Source organism: Pyxicephalus adspersus, chromosome Z (genome assembly GCF_032062135.1).
Source record: "Pyxicephalus adspersus chromosome Z, UCB_Pads_2.0, whole genome shotgun sequence".
NCBI classification, from domain to species: Eukaryota; Metazoa; Chordata; class Amphibia; order Anura; family Pyxicephalidae; genus Pyxicephalus; species Pyxicephalus adspersus.
In genome coordinates this window covers 7463174-7481298 of record NC_092871.1, presented here as the reverse complement: position 1 = coordinate 7481298, position 18125 = coordinate 7463174, and the positions used below count along the sequence as shown (strand labels likewise).

At 37.6% G+C, this 18125-nt stretch overlaps 1 protein-coding gene and 2 non-coding genes across 3 annotated transcripts; 2 read left to right on the top strand and 1 right to left on the bottom strand.

The window, feature by feature from the left end:
* On the top strand, nucleotides 1-72 carry TRNAH-GUG (transfer RNA histidin (anticodon GUG)). The gene has a single exon. It is a non-coding gene; the product is annotated as a tRNA-His (tRNA).
* A 2081-nt stretch (nucleotides 73-2153) lies between these two features.
* Nucleotides 2154-2225, top strand: TRNAH-GUG (transfer RNA histidin (anticodon GUG)). Its single transcript has one exon. It is a non-coding gene; the product is annotated as a tRNA-His (tRNA).
* A 5354-nt stretch (nucleotides 2226-7579) lies between these two features.
* LOC140343800 (peptidoglycan recognition protein 1-like) lies at nucleotides 7580-16344 on the bottom strand. The gene is made up of 6 exons (XM_072430677.1): nucleotides 16340-16344; nucleotides 14266-14357; nucleotides 11669-11755; nucleotides 10556-10757; nucleotides 9172-9290; nucleotides 7580-8404 (listed from the first exon to the last, which is right to left on the bottom strand). The coding sequence occupies exons 1-6, from the start codon at nucleotides 16342-16344 to the stop codon at nucleotides 8226-8228; spliced, it is 684 nt and encodes a 227-aa protein (XP_072286778.1). The 3' UTR covers nucleotides 7580-8225.
* Between the last annotated feature and the right edge of the window lie 1781 nt (nucleotides 16345-18125).

The window sequence follows — 18125 nt, the reverse complement described above, 5'->3', positions numbered from 1 at the left end:
GCCGTGATCGTATAGTGGTTAGTACTCTGCGTTGTGGCCGCAGCAACCCCGGTTCGAATCCGGGTCACGGCAGTGTTTTTCCACATATTTTAATGCCCTCCATATAATATAGTACCAACACATATACCTAGGAGGATGAGAACTCTGCAACTTAAAATAGTAAATGGGAAATACTCCAACTTCATCAGAAAAGAATGTGCTGGAGAAGAGTGTGACGGTTATAACATTCAGAAGGTGGCCATGGCTTCAAAAAATTTCTGGAAAATGTAAAATTGGCAATTTATCCATAAAATGAGGTTTGGAAAATGCTGTTTATCATCATTATGGAGGCCTGTGGAATGATAATCTGAGCAAATGTGACAAGATGACCTAGGGATCATGGACGTGCCCCATGTTTCTCCTTTTTTCCCACAACTGGCATCTGGGTATTTTTTCTTTCCATTGACTAGCACTTTGATACGTAATACTCCTTGCGGCTTCACCCTGTACACTATGGGATACAGCTCACAGTATATTAGTGGGTGGCCAGTGAGGACAACATCCTTTATATTGCTGGCCAGTGGGAAGAATTTCATCCTTGCAAATGGCCAATCCAATTTACAATAGAATCCAATTCCAAATCATTAGTGCCACTTAAATTCAAAAGCATAAATTGCTCATTCCCTAAGGAACCTCCGACAACATCTGGAAGAACTCTAGAGTTCCAGAGAAACCCTGGTTGAGAAACATTGTTTTAAGGATGGAGAACAAAGGTTTGTTATAGGTTTTGGTAATTTTTAGGCAGAAGAACTTACTTGGGCATTGAGGATAACCCACAAAGATGGAAAGTGCAGGGACCTGGAGCTAAGTATCATTGACCCAAGAGGTGGAAAGAAGGGATGAGTCAAAGAGAAAAAGGAGAGCTAGAAGGTTGTCATTTGTGTGTTTTACATTTTGCTATACTTGTAAAGGTTGCATATTATAAGATATAACAAGCCTGCATATTATAAGATAAAGCTCTTCAAGAGTGGAGAATATAGACTTTCATTGGAGAACCTGGGTGACCCTTCATCAACTTGGATCATCCAGGTTCTCTCATGTATGTCTATCTTCTCCAGTCTTAGCTTTAATGAATCAGGCACTTTTATTATGTATTTATGTAGGAAATGAAAGCAGAATAAAAAAAACTCTAGCATGAACTTAGCTTAAAGCAGACTTCACATGAAAATTGAAGGTCCATAAACACTCTCTGGGGTCTCCCTCACAAATCACCTATTATTATTACCGTAGGTGTACAATGTGTATAATTGTCCAATCTTCTGCATTCTTGGCACCATCCTTGTAGGATTTCCTAGTTTTTTAAGGGAAGACACTCCAGTCATTTGGAAGAGCATTTGTCATGAGATTCTAGCTGTCCTGTATTATCTAGAAATCTTCTTGAAAAGATGGTAATATCTTCTTCTTGGTGGCATGTAAGGAAGATGGAGTTAAAGTAAGCATAATTCTTACCTGTTTTTCTAAAGGTACATTTTACCCCTATGTGACACACACATACGCTGCACATACGGTTTTACTATTATCTTGTGTTTTTCATTAAATATATAAAAAAAATTATCAACAGTAGGGATGAAGATGGGATTAATCAAATGGGATTGATTAACCTCTAGTTCCGGGGATCACATCTTCTCAATGAATGCGTCCTGAGGTGGCCGCATTCATTGAGAATATCCCCGGGACTAGAGGTTAATTAACCTCTAGTGCCGAGGATCACACATCTTCTCAATTAATGTGGCCCGAGGTGACCGGATTTACTTAAAATATCCCTGGGACTAGAGGTTAATTAATAGGAGGACTCCAAACGTTTTGCGAAATCGGTTCGCCAAAATTTTGCAAAACCATCTGAAGTTTGAGGAAATTTTTGCATGAATGCCAGAGGCATTTTTGCTCATCCCTAATCAACAGTGAGTCTATAAAAAGCACTCTGTAGTTGACATGAAGAGTTAGGGTATGAACACACTAACTTTTCAGAGATAAGTGGTTAAGCTCTAGAAAAAAAAAACAAACCCAAAAAAACTCTAATCCTTACTTTTTAAAAATGCTTTGTCATACAGCTATTCAAACTTCAAAGGTTTTCTGAAGCCTATAGATAATTTAAAGGAGCCTCAGACACACCAGCCGTGATCGTATAGTGGTTAGTACTCTGCGTTGTGGCCGCAGCAACCCCGGTTCGAATCCGGGTCACGGCAGTGTTTGCTTTTTAAAAATGCCTTCCCTATAACATAATTTACATTTAATATTAATAAAAATACTTAGGAGGATGAGAACTTTGCAACCTAAAGTGGTATATGGGAAATAACCAACTTTATCATAATGGAATGAATATCCTTAAAGTGGATCTATCATCACATTTTGAGTGTATTCATAAATATATGTTTATTCAAAAACATATATTAAAATGTTTCCTCCTAACTGTTACATATGTGTTAGGATCTTTATAATTAAGAACCATTATTACTATTATCATCTTGTTATTAGGAGATATTACATATAAATTATCTGTTTCCCTTTAAATTCACAACTAAACCTAATGTTATAAATGAGAATACAAGCAGTTTCTAGAAGCAAACTGGTAGTTAGTATATGTGTTTCATGGAACAGACGTTCCTATCCAATGTACTACAGCAATTTCCTCTCATCTCTGCAGTCAGCCAGTAATAACATCAATCAGGTGTATCCATAGGACACTTAAAGTAGGAAGAATAGTAGTTTGCAGGCCTTAGTTCCCAGAATATCTCATTTACAATAGAATCCATAGTCACCTGTGTACAATAGCAACTGTTTAACATTTATCCAATACATTTCTGAAATTGCTGTTGCATTTGAGCCAAGTTTTCTTTTTACCAATTTTCTTTTATATACTTATATATATTCTTTATTATAGAACCTTTGGACATTCCAAACACGATGGTTGTTGTATGCATTGAGGAAACCTAAAGCTGTAATAAAACATATTGGACTCCTAACAGTGGTACTCCAACTTTCTCCAACAACCTTATATGACATAAATTGGTGTATTAGAACCACGGACAGTTTTAGACAAAATGGGGTCCTGGGTGAATATAAATCAGGGGCCCCAATAGCACAAGCTTTTGTGACCTCTGGTAGTCTACCAATTGGGGCCCTGGAGAAGACGAGGGGGACCTACACCATTACACCATGTGACCTATCCTAAAACTGGTCCTGACTGCAAAACACTTCTACAACATATTGCAAAAACAGCTGACCACTTACCCTGAATTTCTACAACTGTCCGGAGCACAAAAAGAAGGACAAGGCAACAGATTATGGTGACACCGACACAGAGGGGGATAACACTGAGAAAAGCAATAGAAAGTTGCAAACTGATATACAATATAGATGTAAATAGGGTGATATTCAAAAATAAGAATAACACAACATAGAAACATCAACCTAAATCTAACGACTCATTTATTGTTACAGTATGTGCTATAGATGCACTTTCCCAAATCCCCCCTACATTTGGCGGACGTTGACTTCCTAAACTTAGAGATCAATTGGTGTGGGAATTGGCCAACCTCAAATGATGTCAATATAAACATTTGGTGTTGCCAACCCCAATTGTACAATAGGTATACAAAAGAAAAGAAGACAAACAGCAAGGGTTTTGTCACAATATATAGGTATATATTGTGGGTAGGTTATATTAGATTCATATAACATACAATAAAAATATAGGAAATACATATATACATAAGATAAAGTTACAGGCAATTTTGTGCTGGCCTCCCCACAAATGGTGGGGGGCGCAGAGTAGGTTGGGGACTGATAACCTATGCAATGATGGTTCTAGGATAAGGAGTGCTTGAATAATCGTGATGTAACATGTTGTCCCAACACGTTTCACACTTATTGGCTTCTTCGGGGGACTTAGGGATCACAGGAAGTTACTATATATAAACATAATACGTATATGCTAATCAGTACAATGATAAATGACTGTGGGTTAACAAGATGATTTGCAAACCATAAAATAGTCTTAAAGCATATATATAAAAATATATACAGCGTATATAAAGCGCCCCATATAGCGTATACATGCATTGCATATATTGTACATACATATACATTTACTTGGTAGTATAGTATATATAATGTAGGGTTTAATATATAGGTGATTTAATATTAGACATGTATGGGAAGATGGTTTAGATCAGACACAGCCATATCTATGTGTGGTTTGGAAGGCGTGCAATAGCCTTTAGGATAATGGAGTATTAAATAAATGGCATAAAGTAAATTCATATGTAAGATACAATCATGTAATAATCAATTCAACTCAATGTGCAATAAAACATACATTGCTGTAAATAAACAGGAAAGTACTCACAGTTCAATATGCACTCAACATGAAAATGAAAGAAGGAATAAGGAGGATCAGAAGTAGCTGTACATGCTGATGTACAGCAAAAAAAAAACTAATGTTTCAGAAAAGCTAACAGGTGTCTTACCGACCAATGTACTAGACACATCAATCTGAACTCTAATGGCAGATGAATGTTCAGGATACATACAAAAAATACCAGCTGTAGTCCCACAGACCTAATAGATTTTAGAACACCTGTGAGATAGTTATGGGATATACCCTCACTGTCCAAAATATCTTAGAAACAGATCTATCAGTGGCAGAAGAGAGAACATTTTTCAGAGCAGCTAATAGTGCACAAAGAGATAATGCAAAGGGGTCAAACAGTGTTCTGTGCCAAATGGACCCATCTAAGCAATGCCCATAATCTAAGTATGTGGTCAAAAGAGATTTAGAAGGAGAAAATTAATGAACACCCATACTGCCCATTAATGCAAGATGGAACTGGCATGCAGAAGAATATTGTAAAAGAAGATGGATAGCCCGGGAGATCATAATAGCATGCCATAACCCTTATGATTCAATTATCTTATCTAAATGTAAGCTTGTAAGGGTGGACAGTAAAGTGCACATAATTTGAATAGACTGTAGTTGTCTCATCAGGTTGATACTAGGGATGAGCGAGGTAATTTTTTTAATTCTGTCTCGCGGCAAATTGGGTGGTTCTCACTTACCAAACATCAAGGGGAGAACGGCCTTTGTAAATTCGGCCAGCAAGACCGAATTTTTGGGACCTGCAAGACCAACCAGGGGAGCGGAGCTGATTGCTCCCTTGATTGCTCTTGTAGCCCTTTACTAGTTGTATGTGTTCTTGGATAGAGTTTCTCTATCCAAGAACACAGGAGTCATGTGTCCCCGGATAGAGAAACTGGATCCAGGAACACATAGTACAGGGCGGCAACAGCAATCAGGGGAGCGTAGCAGCTCCGCTCCACTGATTGCTGTTGCAGTCCTGTACTATGAATGCAGCCGCGATAATCCTCCTCTCAGTGAGAGATCCCCGGGCACTACAGGTCAGAAGGGGGCTTGCCCAGGGATCGCTCAGTGACAGGAGGATTGCCACGGCTGTATTTATGAATGCAGCCGTGATAATCCTCCTTTAGTGGTTTCCGATGAAATCACGCGAACCCATTGGAACTTCGAGGAAATTTTACTTATCCCTAGTTAATACTTCTGGAAAGTTTCCTGTTTACTTTTTTTACTAATTAATATTTTGAAATAAAGGGGGCCTATAAAGGATCATCAGAAAAAAAGGATTGGGGAGGGAAGCGGAGAAAAATGGATAGGGCCAGAAATAAGGGAAAAGTGGGCAACTCTACTAAAACATGTGCTTATTCTGCCATGTACAGGCTAAGCCCACTGATTGGGGCAATCATCTGGCTCCATTGTCGGCACTTTGTTTTAATTCAGTGTTTCTTGACCCTTTCAACATGGGAGAACCCTTGAAACAACTTTCAGATCTTTAGGAAATCCCCTTCAATAATTACTATATCCACAGCTCACAGTAAATTATTGTGTTAGTCAGTGGGAACAATTCCTCTTACATTGCTGGCCATTAGGAAGAATGTCACCCCTACAGATGGCCACCATTCTTCGTAGAAGGTACCACTTTTGACAAATGATCAAAGGAAACACTTTCTGCTTTGTATGTTAGTAACCAGTTCCAATTAGTGTTCCAATTTAATAAAACAAATGAAGAGCAGTAATCCAAATATTGTCCCTGGTTGGTAATGAATCTTTTTATTTCCCCGTAGTAAAGTTGCCCATTATTTTAATGAAATAGCCTCCATGTTCTTTAAAAATTCTTGGATTCTTCAGTGTGCACTGGATGTTTGAGATGGCTCCAAAGTGGCTTAATGATGAGGACGAAATTGTGATGGCCACCCTAGAATCTTCCCCTTTTTTCTACTGTAGCCACTGAAGAGTCATCTTGGCCAAATTATTTGGATCATTGTCATGTTTGAACATTCCCCTATGTGTGTGCTCCTTAAAAGTGTAAAGGGTTCACTTGGTCCTGTTTGATTTATTGTAAACATGCTATTTTATGAAACTGGTGCAGTTGACAATGGCTTTAGACTCATTTTGCAAATGTATGGAAATGTATAACCAACAATCCAAAGATTATTGAACGTTTTCCTTAAACTTGTAATTGTCTTGCAACCTTCCAACACAAAGAATTATAGAAATGTGTTCAGCATTGGTTTCATCATACATTATGCAACCAAAAACCCCCCAGTGTCATAATATTTGCCTAGTCCTGTGTTTGAATTGCTCCATAATTAGGTGTTTACATAAGCCACACTCCAATGATTATTTAATGTAGTTGTAATGACATATTTTCAGACTTATTAAAACTAAAAATGAATGTATTAAAAGGCAAAGCTTCTTTAGATTCTGTTTTTTGTATTTCTCTGCAATTTTTTAAAAAAATGTTAATTTTGCATATTAGAAAATCCTAATAAACAACATTTAAAAAATCTGAATGCAAATTAGCAGTTTTGTGAAACCAAAATCCGCAATGTTGTGCCTTTGTTTTATTTATAGGTAAAAAAGGAAAACATTTAATAATCTTTTGCTTTGTCTTGTAATTTTTCATATGTAATGGCCCAGCTTGTTTGACCAACATGGAGATATGCATGAAGTTCTCTGTGAGACACCCACCATTCAGTCAACTTGAGATCTGTTTCTGCACCCACCCACCCAATTTCTTATACTTGTGCCATCTTCTCAGTGTTTCTTTGGTGCACTGTCCTCTGTTCACACTGGTGACTTTTCCCAATGTTTTCAGATATAGGGAAGTATTAGATCTTCATTGTGACAATGCTTGGGTATAGAAGCAACTGCTAGACGTGACTCCCACCAGTGACATCAACAATTGAGTATAATCATTGCTTCCAATAGTGGTCAATACCAGCTAACATAATGAAGGAAAGAGGGGCAAATAGAGCATTGGTAAGTTGAGTTTTAGATGGTTGTTGTGGTTGCTGAATGAGCTAAGTGACAATACCTCAATAAGGGAAACCTGTACTAAGAAGAACATGGAGGCTTCCATTGCTTCCATGGTACCAGGCTGGATTCATTTTTTTTTTTTTTTGAGAAATGATATGCAGCCTAATTTTACAATAATGCAACATAAATAGAGAAAATAAAACATAATTGGCTTGTCACATGCATTTATTGTAATAACAGTGCATATTTGTAGACACAGTGCTTAAAAGAATTAGGAATCCATCAATCTCCATCCATTGTCTCCCAACAAAGAATAATGAATTACTCCCATTTTCACAGTTCCCGTGTAGAAATAAATATTGGTATCTCCTCCCATTTGTATATGTTACAATACTGTGGGTTTTCTCCAACACAGATGTTGTTATTTAAAGGGATATATCATTCCACCCTTTGACTGCTATGGAGCCCAGAAGCACAGGGGGCCATGGCTATTAATTAATTAGCTGCATAGTACCGTAATTAATGGAGGTAGCAGTAAGCAAATACATTTGGATAAAGTTAATGCATAAATATAATTAAGGAACCTGTATATGACCTATATGAACCTGTATTCTGCATCACTAAAATGGAAGAGAAGGAGCAGAAGGAAAACCAGATCTCTCGCTGTCTATACTCAATATTTTCTGAACAGGAAAGTAGAAAAGATAAATCTGGCAACAAAATCTGGAACTTAATACAGTCAGCCAACACAAATCACAAACACATAAGCATACATCATATCTTTATAGTTGTGACTTCTTGATTAAAGCTTAGAATAAATTGGGTTAAATTTCCCTTCTGAGAATGATTCACCTCAAGCCCTAAAGTTGGGCCATCCTTGAATGACTCTGTAGAGGCTGTTTCCTGGACAGCTTGTTGGATTCACATTTCGGTGCCCCTTAAGTGAATAATTGCGTCTGATTGAGTTTCTTGGCACCCCACAAGCAATAAGTTGTCTAGCGACATTCAGGGCTGCACTGTTGGGGGCACGATCTGCAGTTTGGAGACAAAGATAGTGTTGGGGTGAAAATGATGATTTGATGGAGACAAAAAGGAAATAGGAACATTAAGGGTTTGTGTCTATAGGGCTTGTGACAATTTGTCATCAGATTAGGACTCTTCTGAGTTCATTTGGAATCCATTCAAAAGTACATTTGACCTGCAGCTGACTTTTTTCCAAGCTGCATTTAACATGCTTCAAGTAGGTTTTAGATTTCAATACAATCGTTTTATTAGCAAACAAAAGCCCATTGACAAAGGCACTAAAGGTATTTTGCAACCTTATGAAGTTCTATATATCTGTTTCCCTACAGTTGTCCACTGATTCATATGGATGTAGCATGTTCAGAAAAACCCCGAGCATGTTCAGAAAAACAACCCTGCTTCGGGGGGTGCACCAGCCAGAGCCGCAGACCACCTCTTCCGGAGACATTGCAGGCTCAGGAAGCTAGGCAGGTTGTGTTTCTCTGGACTCAACCAGCCCACTCTCCCATAGCAGGACCCATCAAGACCTGTGATGGGAGAGTGGACGGTTCTGGTATCATGACGTCACTCTGAGGGAAGTTTCTTCTCCTTTGAGTGACACACGACTCCCCATGCATGCCAGAGTCTGTGCATTTAGTGGTCCACGACGTGCAAAAGGTTGGGGACCACTGTTCTAGATGATATTGAACAAGGTTTGTGGTTAAATTTGGGTCTTGCCAAATTAAATCCTTAGGGTTATTACTCGTTTCCTTTTTTCACTTTGTATTTTTACTTACTGGTGAAGGATCCTATGAAGCTGATACCAATAGATTTGGAGTTAAAAGATCGAGCATGAGCTCCAACAGTTGTCCAACCACGACCTTCATACACTTGTCCATCTTCTCCAATCAGGAAGCTGTGTAAGAAATGGTATTTTGTTGTCAGTATATTGAACTTCTTTCTTGAACATCTTGTTCCATGGTCTTTTGTGATGCACCATCTTTTATGTCTTTTTGAATTGTTATATCTTGGGGTCTCTTTCTTTATATATTTACAATTTCAACTTTGAAGATCTAAATTAATACACAAATCTCAATCTGCTCTTTATCAGAAACATTCATTTTATTTTCTCCCTGGATACCATTATATAATAAAAAGGAGAAAATAAAGGAAGATGTTTTGGCTCCAAGTTTGTGTTGGTGTAAAACATTAATTATGTATTGATACATAAAAGTTTTCATAAATAATTATCCAAAAAAGTATGTTTAAGCATATATGATAGTCTTAAGTAAACCCGACGTGTTTCGCCTTGAAGGGCTTTGTCAGGGGAGTGCAATCTTTTAAAGGCTTTACAGTCTATACGTGGATGTAACATATATATATATATATATATATATAAACAATATCAAAAAGTATACAGATATATATCATTTTTGTATCTTTTTATATATGTTACAACCAAATATGGACTGTAAAGTCTTTAAAAGATTGCACTCCCCTGAGTAAGCCCTTCAAGGCTCTCACGGTTATCAAATAAAATCATGGACAGAAGTTTATGTCTAGAATATATATTCCAGTCGAGTGCTGTTATAACTAGACTGGATATATGCTTAAATGTACTGGATAAATATGAAAACTTTTATGTATTAAAACATAATTAATGTTTTACACCATTACAAACTTGAAGCCAAAACCTTTTTCTTTCGTTTCTCCTTTTTAATATATACTAATACTAAAAGAGGGAGCTCCATGACAATATACAAAAAATGCCTCCTTTGCCTCTTCCCTGGATACCAATAAACATTTTATTGCTGTCTGGGTCTACATTTGGAAGATTTTCCTTTGCCTCCAAATCCAAAGATGCATTGAAATTGTGATAAAATCTCCTTAATTAAAGGGAGATCCTTTGACACTTGACATGGGATCGTGTGTCTAACTGTGATAACTGGACTATTCTAGATTTCCTAAAACACTGTGGTAGAGGAATGGATCTCCCCCTCAAAAATACATACTTTTTTCCATTAAAAAAGGGGCAATCAACTCTTTATGTAATGTTAAAAATGTGATGATGGGTTTGCTTTAAATTGGTTTTTCAAATGGTTTCCAAAGTACCCAGGCAATACTCCCAGTACAACACCCTGATATAACCATCTACTGAACCTCATTTGCATTGTTTCTTACTTATATCCAATGTCACACCATTTTTGGGTATTCATGTGATAGTTCTGTATGTTCCGGACTTGAGCGCTGCATGTAGATTGTGAGTTACAAAAAGCTCCTTCCGTATGATGGATGACAACATTTGCAACTGGAGTGGACAGCCTGGTCCTGCATGTAGGGTTCCTGCCTCCCCACTGTGATCGGCTTATAATAGTTGGGCATCCTGTAAATAAAAATATTTAAAAAAAATCATAAAATAGGAGGCACATAGTGACAAGTCAAGGATCTCATCAGCCTTTTTTAACCTTTTTAACATGAGGGAACCCTTGTAATAACTTTCAGGTCTTCCTACCTATAATTACTATATCAGCAACTTACAGTACATTAGCATAGTGGTAAATAGGAAGAATGATTCTTATATTGCTCGGCTTTGGGAAGAATGTCACAAAAATCCAAAAATAATTATTGGTGTCAGTAAAATTGACCAAAGAGGTACAAGGAACCCCTAGCCACCTCCAGAGGAACCCTAGCTGAGAAAGACTGCTCTAGGTTAACCTAACCAACAAATTGGCTCCCAGCTGACAGGTATTTAGATAACTTCAGAAAGCTGAAGCAAATCCAACTAATTGCCACAAATACCTGCTCTATTATTCCATAACTGTACTATATTTTGATGCTTTATTCTGAGTCATATTTGCTTTGCATAGGCTTGTAGGAAAGATTCCAATAGAACTGACTATCTTGTCCATTTGATTCAGGTCAATGGTTCTTAAACTTGTTTTGTTCTTGGATTTACAATCCCAACGCACCCCACCAAATAAAATAATACTTTCAATTTATTTAAGGACGAATACATGCTTTTTTTATTAACATTCTTACATGTTCCCATCACCTTCTTTCGGACTTTCCCATTGTGGCATTTCCCAATTTGGGTGACAATACCACGTTCAAGGGCTTTACAATTAGCTTGTAAAATTGGCAATTTTATATTTCTAATTTAATTCATCCCCAGTGACATTGCATCTCTTTCCCCTGTTCAATAATATTGAATAAAAAAGATGACGGGTGAGAGACAGGATGGCCATTTGTGCAATGCCTACAAGGTTACATAAAGGAAAACTTCTTTATACTTACTCTGAGCATTTATAATAGCGAAGAACACTGACAGAAGAAACAGAAAGCGGATCATAGTGACACTTGGACACAGAAAGTCACAATAACCTGTAAGAGGAACAGTACATTAAAAAAATGCATCAAAATAAACAGTTATATTATAAAATAACAGGAATTTACTGGAAAACAAGGTCTATAGCACACCATATGTCAGTGGAACCTAAAAAAATGTTCCACCTTCAAGAAGGACAGGATTTTCACAGCTCTTAAAAGCAATCTTAGCATGATCATGCACTTAAAAGTTTTGTTTACCCGCTACAGCTCTCACATTTTCACATTCCAATGGAGCAGAGAAGTGTTTGCATTTCTTCTATAGGTCTGTTCATAGAACGATAACTTTATCATTACTTAAAGAGGAAGTAAACTCATCTTCCTTGGCTCCCTCCATGGTGCACTTATCTTTACCAGGTCCTCTTTAGCCATTTTGATTGGTCAGACCAATGTAACACCTGCACATGCGCACAGGAGAATACGTGTGCACAGGAGAATGTATACTATGAGCCTGATTTTTTTAAAGCTTTCCAAGGAAGGAAACTTTCATCAGTGAAGCTGGGTGATGCAGCAAACCTGGAATGGATTTCTTAAAAGTCATTTGCTATTTTTTAGCAAATGTTTTCAATCCTGGACCAGATCCATTCCAGGTTTGCTGGATCATCCAGCTTCACTCCAGCCTTGGAGAGCTTTAAAAAACTGGCCCTATATGTGCAGCTCGGTGTATATTCTACAGAGGATTGCACACAGGCAGGAGGGTTTGGGCTATTGTAGTAGAGACGTAGGGGCTGATTTATTAAAGCTCTCCAAGGCTGGAGAGAATACCCTTTCATCAGTGAAGCTGGGTGATCCAGCAAACCTGAAATGGATCTGGTTCAGGATTAAAAACTTTTGCATAGCAAACATAGGAAATCAAATGAGTTTGAAAAACTCCATTCCAGGTTTGCTGGGTCACCCAGCTTCACTGATGAAAGTATATTCTCTTCAGCCTTGGAGAACTTTAATAAATCAGGCCCATAGTCTATCAGTTATGCAACAAAAAAGGCAGACTGCTTGCTCATGGGTTAAACTGATTTCTGAGTTATGATTGCTTCTATTGACCCAATGCCTTTCACAAATGTGCTTCATCAGGGAATAAAGGAACATTACATATACAACAGCTAGATACTCTTTTTAGTTAATATATTTTAGTTACTGTTTGTATCTAGTTGTCTGATACTTCAATTTCCTATATTCTCTGATGACGCACATTTGCAAAATGCGTTGGATCAAAAGGAGCAATCGTAGCTAAGATATGAGTGGCCAAAAACTCATGATAGTTTTGCTTTTGGACTTTGACTGCAACTTCTGAGGCATTAATGTTTATAATTAGAGAGTTTCTGTAACGTAATGAGAATTTGCAATAAAAAGTACTTTGTATATACTGTAGATGTTTTTCATGTTAACAACCATAAAGCCCCTTTCGCCAACAAACTGGCCAACCTTAACAATGGCTGCAGAGTAGGGAATCATTACCTAGGGATCCATGTCACCCCCATTGTGGACTTTTGTGATTATACAATTTATTTACAATTGGTATACCAAACCTATACCAAAAAACATCGCAGTCTGAGGGCCAGCCTATGCAATCTGTTCATACAATTAGACAGGTTCTTGTACTAAAAAAAAGGAAAGCATTGGAAATTATACACATGTAAGGTCACTTTATCAAGGAACATAGGGATCAATGAAAGAAACTAGAATCTCATAACTTGAACAAACTATAGCTTTTATTATTAATAATAAACAGAATTTTTATAATAATAGGGATTGCAAATGACAGACAGATACAGACAGTGACACAGGAGGAGAGGACACTGCCCAGAAGAGCTTACAATCTAGGAGGTGGGGGAGGTATCACACAATAGGAGGGGGGATATGGAATGGTGGGTGAGTAGTGATGATTTAGGAGACAGATAGGCAAGTTTTAGGGGATGAGTTTAAAGAACTCTTTTAAAAAATATATTTTAATAATTTTTAAAGGAGTAATGATACAACATTGTTAACAACATGATAATTATACAACAATTGGTGGTTCAATAAAAATAACAAGCAGTCAAATCAATTATTTAGCCAGATACAACAAGTTAGGGGAATAGATCCTAAAACAATTACATTAGATACTTAGTACGAAACAAAAAAAATCCCCAAAGGTTTGTTTATTAGCAATGAGAGGCAGCATCAGAGAACAAGAGAAGAACAAAACTAGGCACCTTGCAGGGAGTGGTAATATAGAAATTGGTAGTTTTAAGAGCTTTTTTTTAAATGTGCACAAAGTAAGAGCAAGCCGATAGCACAACAACTATTATTGTATTGGAACTTTAGTAAAATTGTATAAACATTATATATGGTTATACACCCGTTGTCTTCATACTTTAAATTTTAATGAATATACACAACAAAAATTCATATATATGAAAAAAACAAAGCTGGTGATGATATAGTAGACATCCAAGAAAACTGCTATGGAGTTTCGGAAAGTGGAGCAGAGATGAAATAGTTTGTCATACATTGCCATTGTCACTTACCTCTCCTGATCTTCTCTGACTGTCCTGTTCTGTCTGTCCTTTTTCCCTTCCCTTTATATTGTTGTCTGGAGGGGTCAGTTAATACATGATTACTGTAAGAATTGATGTTACAGCAACATATTTCCACATATGGGATGACTGTTGATTTTTTTTGGGAGGCTCTTGTAAATTTTATTGTTGTACAATTCTCACAAAAATTCAGCTTTGGAGTTTGTATAGGTATTACATTGTATTGCTAATATGTTTCTTCATTTTTCTTTAAAAAAAGATTTCTGTTTTAATCTGTTTATTATTATTTATATTTATTCTGTGATTTAGTTGATATTGTGTTTACTATGTCTATGCATAGTTTAAAACTAACCAGCAGGCAGATATAAAAAAAACTCCAAATACAGTGTATGTAAATTCAAAGATATATTGCAGCTTCAGTGTTCTTAGATTTATCTGTGGAGGAGCTACATTGTCACACTAGGACTACAGGATAATATAAACATAAGGGATTCTGGAAACAATGATACCTGGTAAGAGTGTAGAGGATTTAGCTTAAATGGCTTCTTATGGATTAACAAAATATTTTCACCAGGTTATGTAAGGGATGAGTGAAATTAATTTTCTTACCAAAAGGCACAAAATAACAATGTGCACAATCCAGATAATAACAAAACACTGCCACAAACAACTAACAAAACTATCAGAAATAAAAAGTACACAAGCTTGGATCAGGGCCAGAGTGCACAGCAGGCAGCAGGCCAAACAACACTGAGGATCTGGCAAGGACTGAAAGGATGAAAAATTCGTAAATAATGAGCTCTCCCTGGATGTGGCCATCTGCTGGTGGCCAGTGGAAGTTCATTATAACCTGATATTTAGCGCCACCAGCAGGAGAGGCAGATATCCATAACAGCTGTGCTCAGGGTATGGCATGGTGCTGTACAATGGAATCAAAGTCTTCCTTCCTTCAAGGCCCTTTTCACTCTGTTGGGGAAACCTCCAGGTATCATGGAAAGACTTGAACTTCATGGACAAATTGCAACACGCAAATTTTACTTTATGAGTTTAGGAACTACTATAATAGAATTATATGGGCTGTTTTATATCTTTTCTACAAAAAGTTGCTAGACAAAATTATTCCACCTGTGGATTCACATTTTAGGATAATGTCCTGGCGGGCTGGAAAATTTTTGCCCCCTGTGTAAATGCAAAGGATACACTTTTTCCTTCTCAGCTGCTCAACTGCTTAATATAAACACCTATTAGCTTGCCACACAACCTCTACTAGCTTTGTGGCATAAAATGACAATATTTGGTTATCAAATACCTTAAATGGGAATTGTTCTATAAGGTGTATAATACCAGTATGTATAACGACTTTAAATAAATAAAGGTAAAATAATAAAAATAATAGAAATAAAAAATTTGAGAACTCAAGCCTTTTTCCCTCACTGGGATCTTAAAAACCCTTCATAGATCCAGGAGAACTATCTTTAATGCTCCAGAAAAGGTATAGGGATGGTTCCCTAGATGTATGGGAGGAACCATAAATAATATGAAAGGAATAATTTCTACTGAATTAGTCTAAATGAGGGAAGTAGTACTCCAAAATCACGAAAATGCAAAAATGAAGATATTTCTAAATGATCCTAAATGTTTGAATGGCAGTGTATAAAAGTCATAAGGGAGTTCTGACTTTCTTTTTTAAAAAAGCTAATTCTTTCACAGCCATATTGACCTGGAATAAGTATTATCCAGTCTTGGTTAACATACTTGTATGTGGCTTGGCTAAGAAAGTCCATTGGATCAGCTTAACAGCTAAAAGGTTTCATGGAACTGGGGCTTAGCAATGGCTTCCTCTATGATTGTCTAAGCACAGGTTCTCTAGTTTCATTTAGCAGCTTGTTATGTTGTTAGTTACACAACAAAAATTTGATTTCAACAGTTGGTTACGGGATTTGTGGGAGTTATTTACACCAAATAAATTAACCAATATTACCAGCAATTGCACGAGTGTGGTGGGCTTGGTCACCCTTCGCCATCCTAGATGTCAATTTGTTGAGGTACGCCAACGAGATCTCACCCCATGGTTCCTGGAGCACCTCCCACGAGTTGGATTGGGTGGATGGGCACTTCACATACTTGTTTTTTTTGCTAATCCCATAACCACTCAATAGGGCTTTTTCTTTGCATGGCTCCCTAGAAGGCCAGCTTCCTGAAGTCGCCTCTTAGCTGTTAGAAACTGGTGTTTTTCGGGTCCCATTTCACAAAGTTAAACCTGTGAGGCCACTCACAGCTATACACAAATATCTAAGATATTTATCATCTTGCTTAGTTATGCACCGGGGCCTTTAACTTGTCTTTATTTTTGCAAATAGAGTCAGTTTGTGCAGTGTGCTCTGTGAAGGGATCAGGACATATTATGTTTTATGACAATTTCTTGCATGGAACAGTCTTCATGCCTCAGTACAAGAATAGACATGGTTTGTTTTTGGCCATTGAGTAGTAGAGTCAGTAGTCAAACCCACATTTGCTGATGCAACAAATACTCAACCAGTCTGATGAAGCCCTCTTTTATTGCTTCTTTATTAAGTGTAATGACACACTTACCTCTTAATCACTTAAGTGCAGGCGTCTCTCTCCTGCGCATATAGGCAGTACTGACTGGACGCCTCTGCTCCTCCATGTTTTTTCAGTTTTGCCATCCTCCCGGCCAATCAGGAAATAGCCTCTTCACCATCCCTGGCTATTTAACTAGCTCAGAAACAGTACACAGTGTCTGTGCAACATGTCTCCACTAGTGCCAAGCCCCCCAGCTCTTCTGAGCATTTCCACTATACCTGCTGTTTAATTCAGCGCTCCCACTCTCCAGGTCTCGTGTTAACAACTAATTGCCCAGTCTAGTGTTTAACTCACTGTTCCTTTGTGTTGTTCCAGTGTTCCTCTGTGCCTGCAGTAGTCCCTGTGTCTCCCGAGTCACTTGTGCCTCCTGTTGCTTCCTGTTTCTCCTGTGTTTCTTGTGTCTGCGGTGGCTCCTATGTCACCAGCATCTAATTCCTGGATTTCTGGTTCTTGACCTGGATTGTCCCTGACCTTTCTTGCTTGCTGCCTGCCTCAACACTAGCCTTCCTTGACAATTCACTTTTCTAGTGATTTGGATCATTTTGCCCACCCTGGTGTGCCAAAAGGACCGCAACCTGGCAGTAACACGCAGAACAACATCCTCACCACTAGAGGCTCTGGAGAAGACTTGCTCCTTCTTAGATTCCGCACCTTGGCTCTTCTCAGGGCTCACACCACTCCTGTCCAATCCATAGCACCCCTAGTGGCCCTTCCTCCCAAAGCATGGGATGTAACTGTTTCAGCTAATTCAGATAATTACAAATCTTTGTTTTTTAATAATCAATCAACCTTTTACACCAACAGATGAGTAGTAGTAAACACCACTTTCCATTGGAACTCAAGACTAATGTTAGTGATATGGGCCCCTCAACATTTATACAAGTATTCCATTTAATAACCACCATTTCCAGGTACCATAGTCATTTTCAACATTAACAATAGTTGGACAGTATTTGGACAAATCATTTGTTTGCTTTAATAATTCAAAGATGAGGATATTTCTAATCTACCTGGATGGCAGTGTCTGTTGTCGAGTATTGGCTTCAAACGTACTAGCTGAAGAGAGGTATTTCAGGCTTCATTTCAATTTCAGGGCACTCTGCATTCATTAATTAAAAAAAAAATCAGCACAAGGTAATTTTCAAGGTTTCTCCTTGCAGAGGATCAGTTTCATCAAAGTATGTCAGAAAAAAACACAAATTTAGCCTCCTTGATGTCACTTTATTGGTCCCCCAAACCAAAACTTT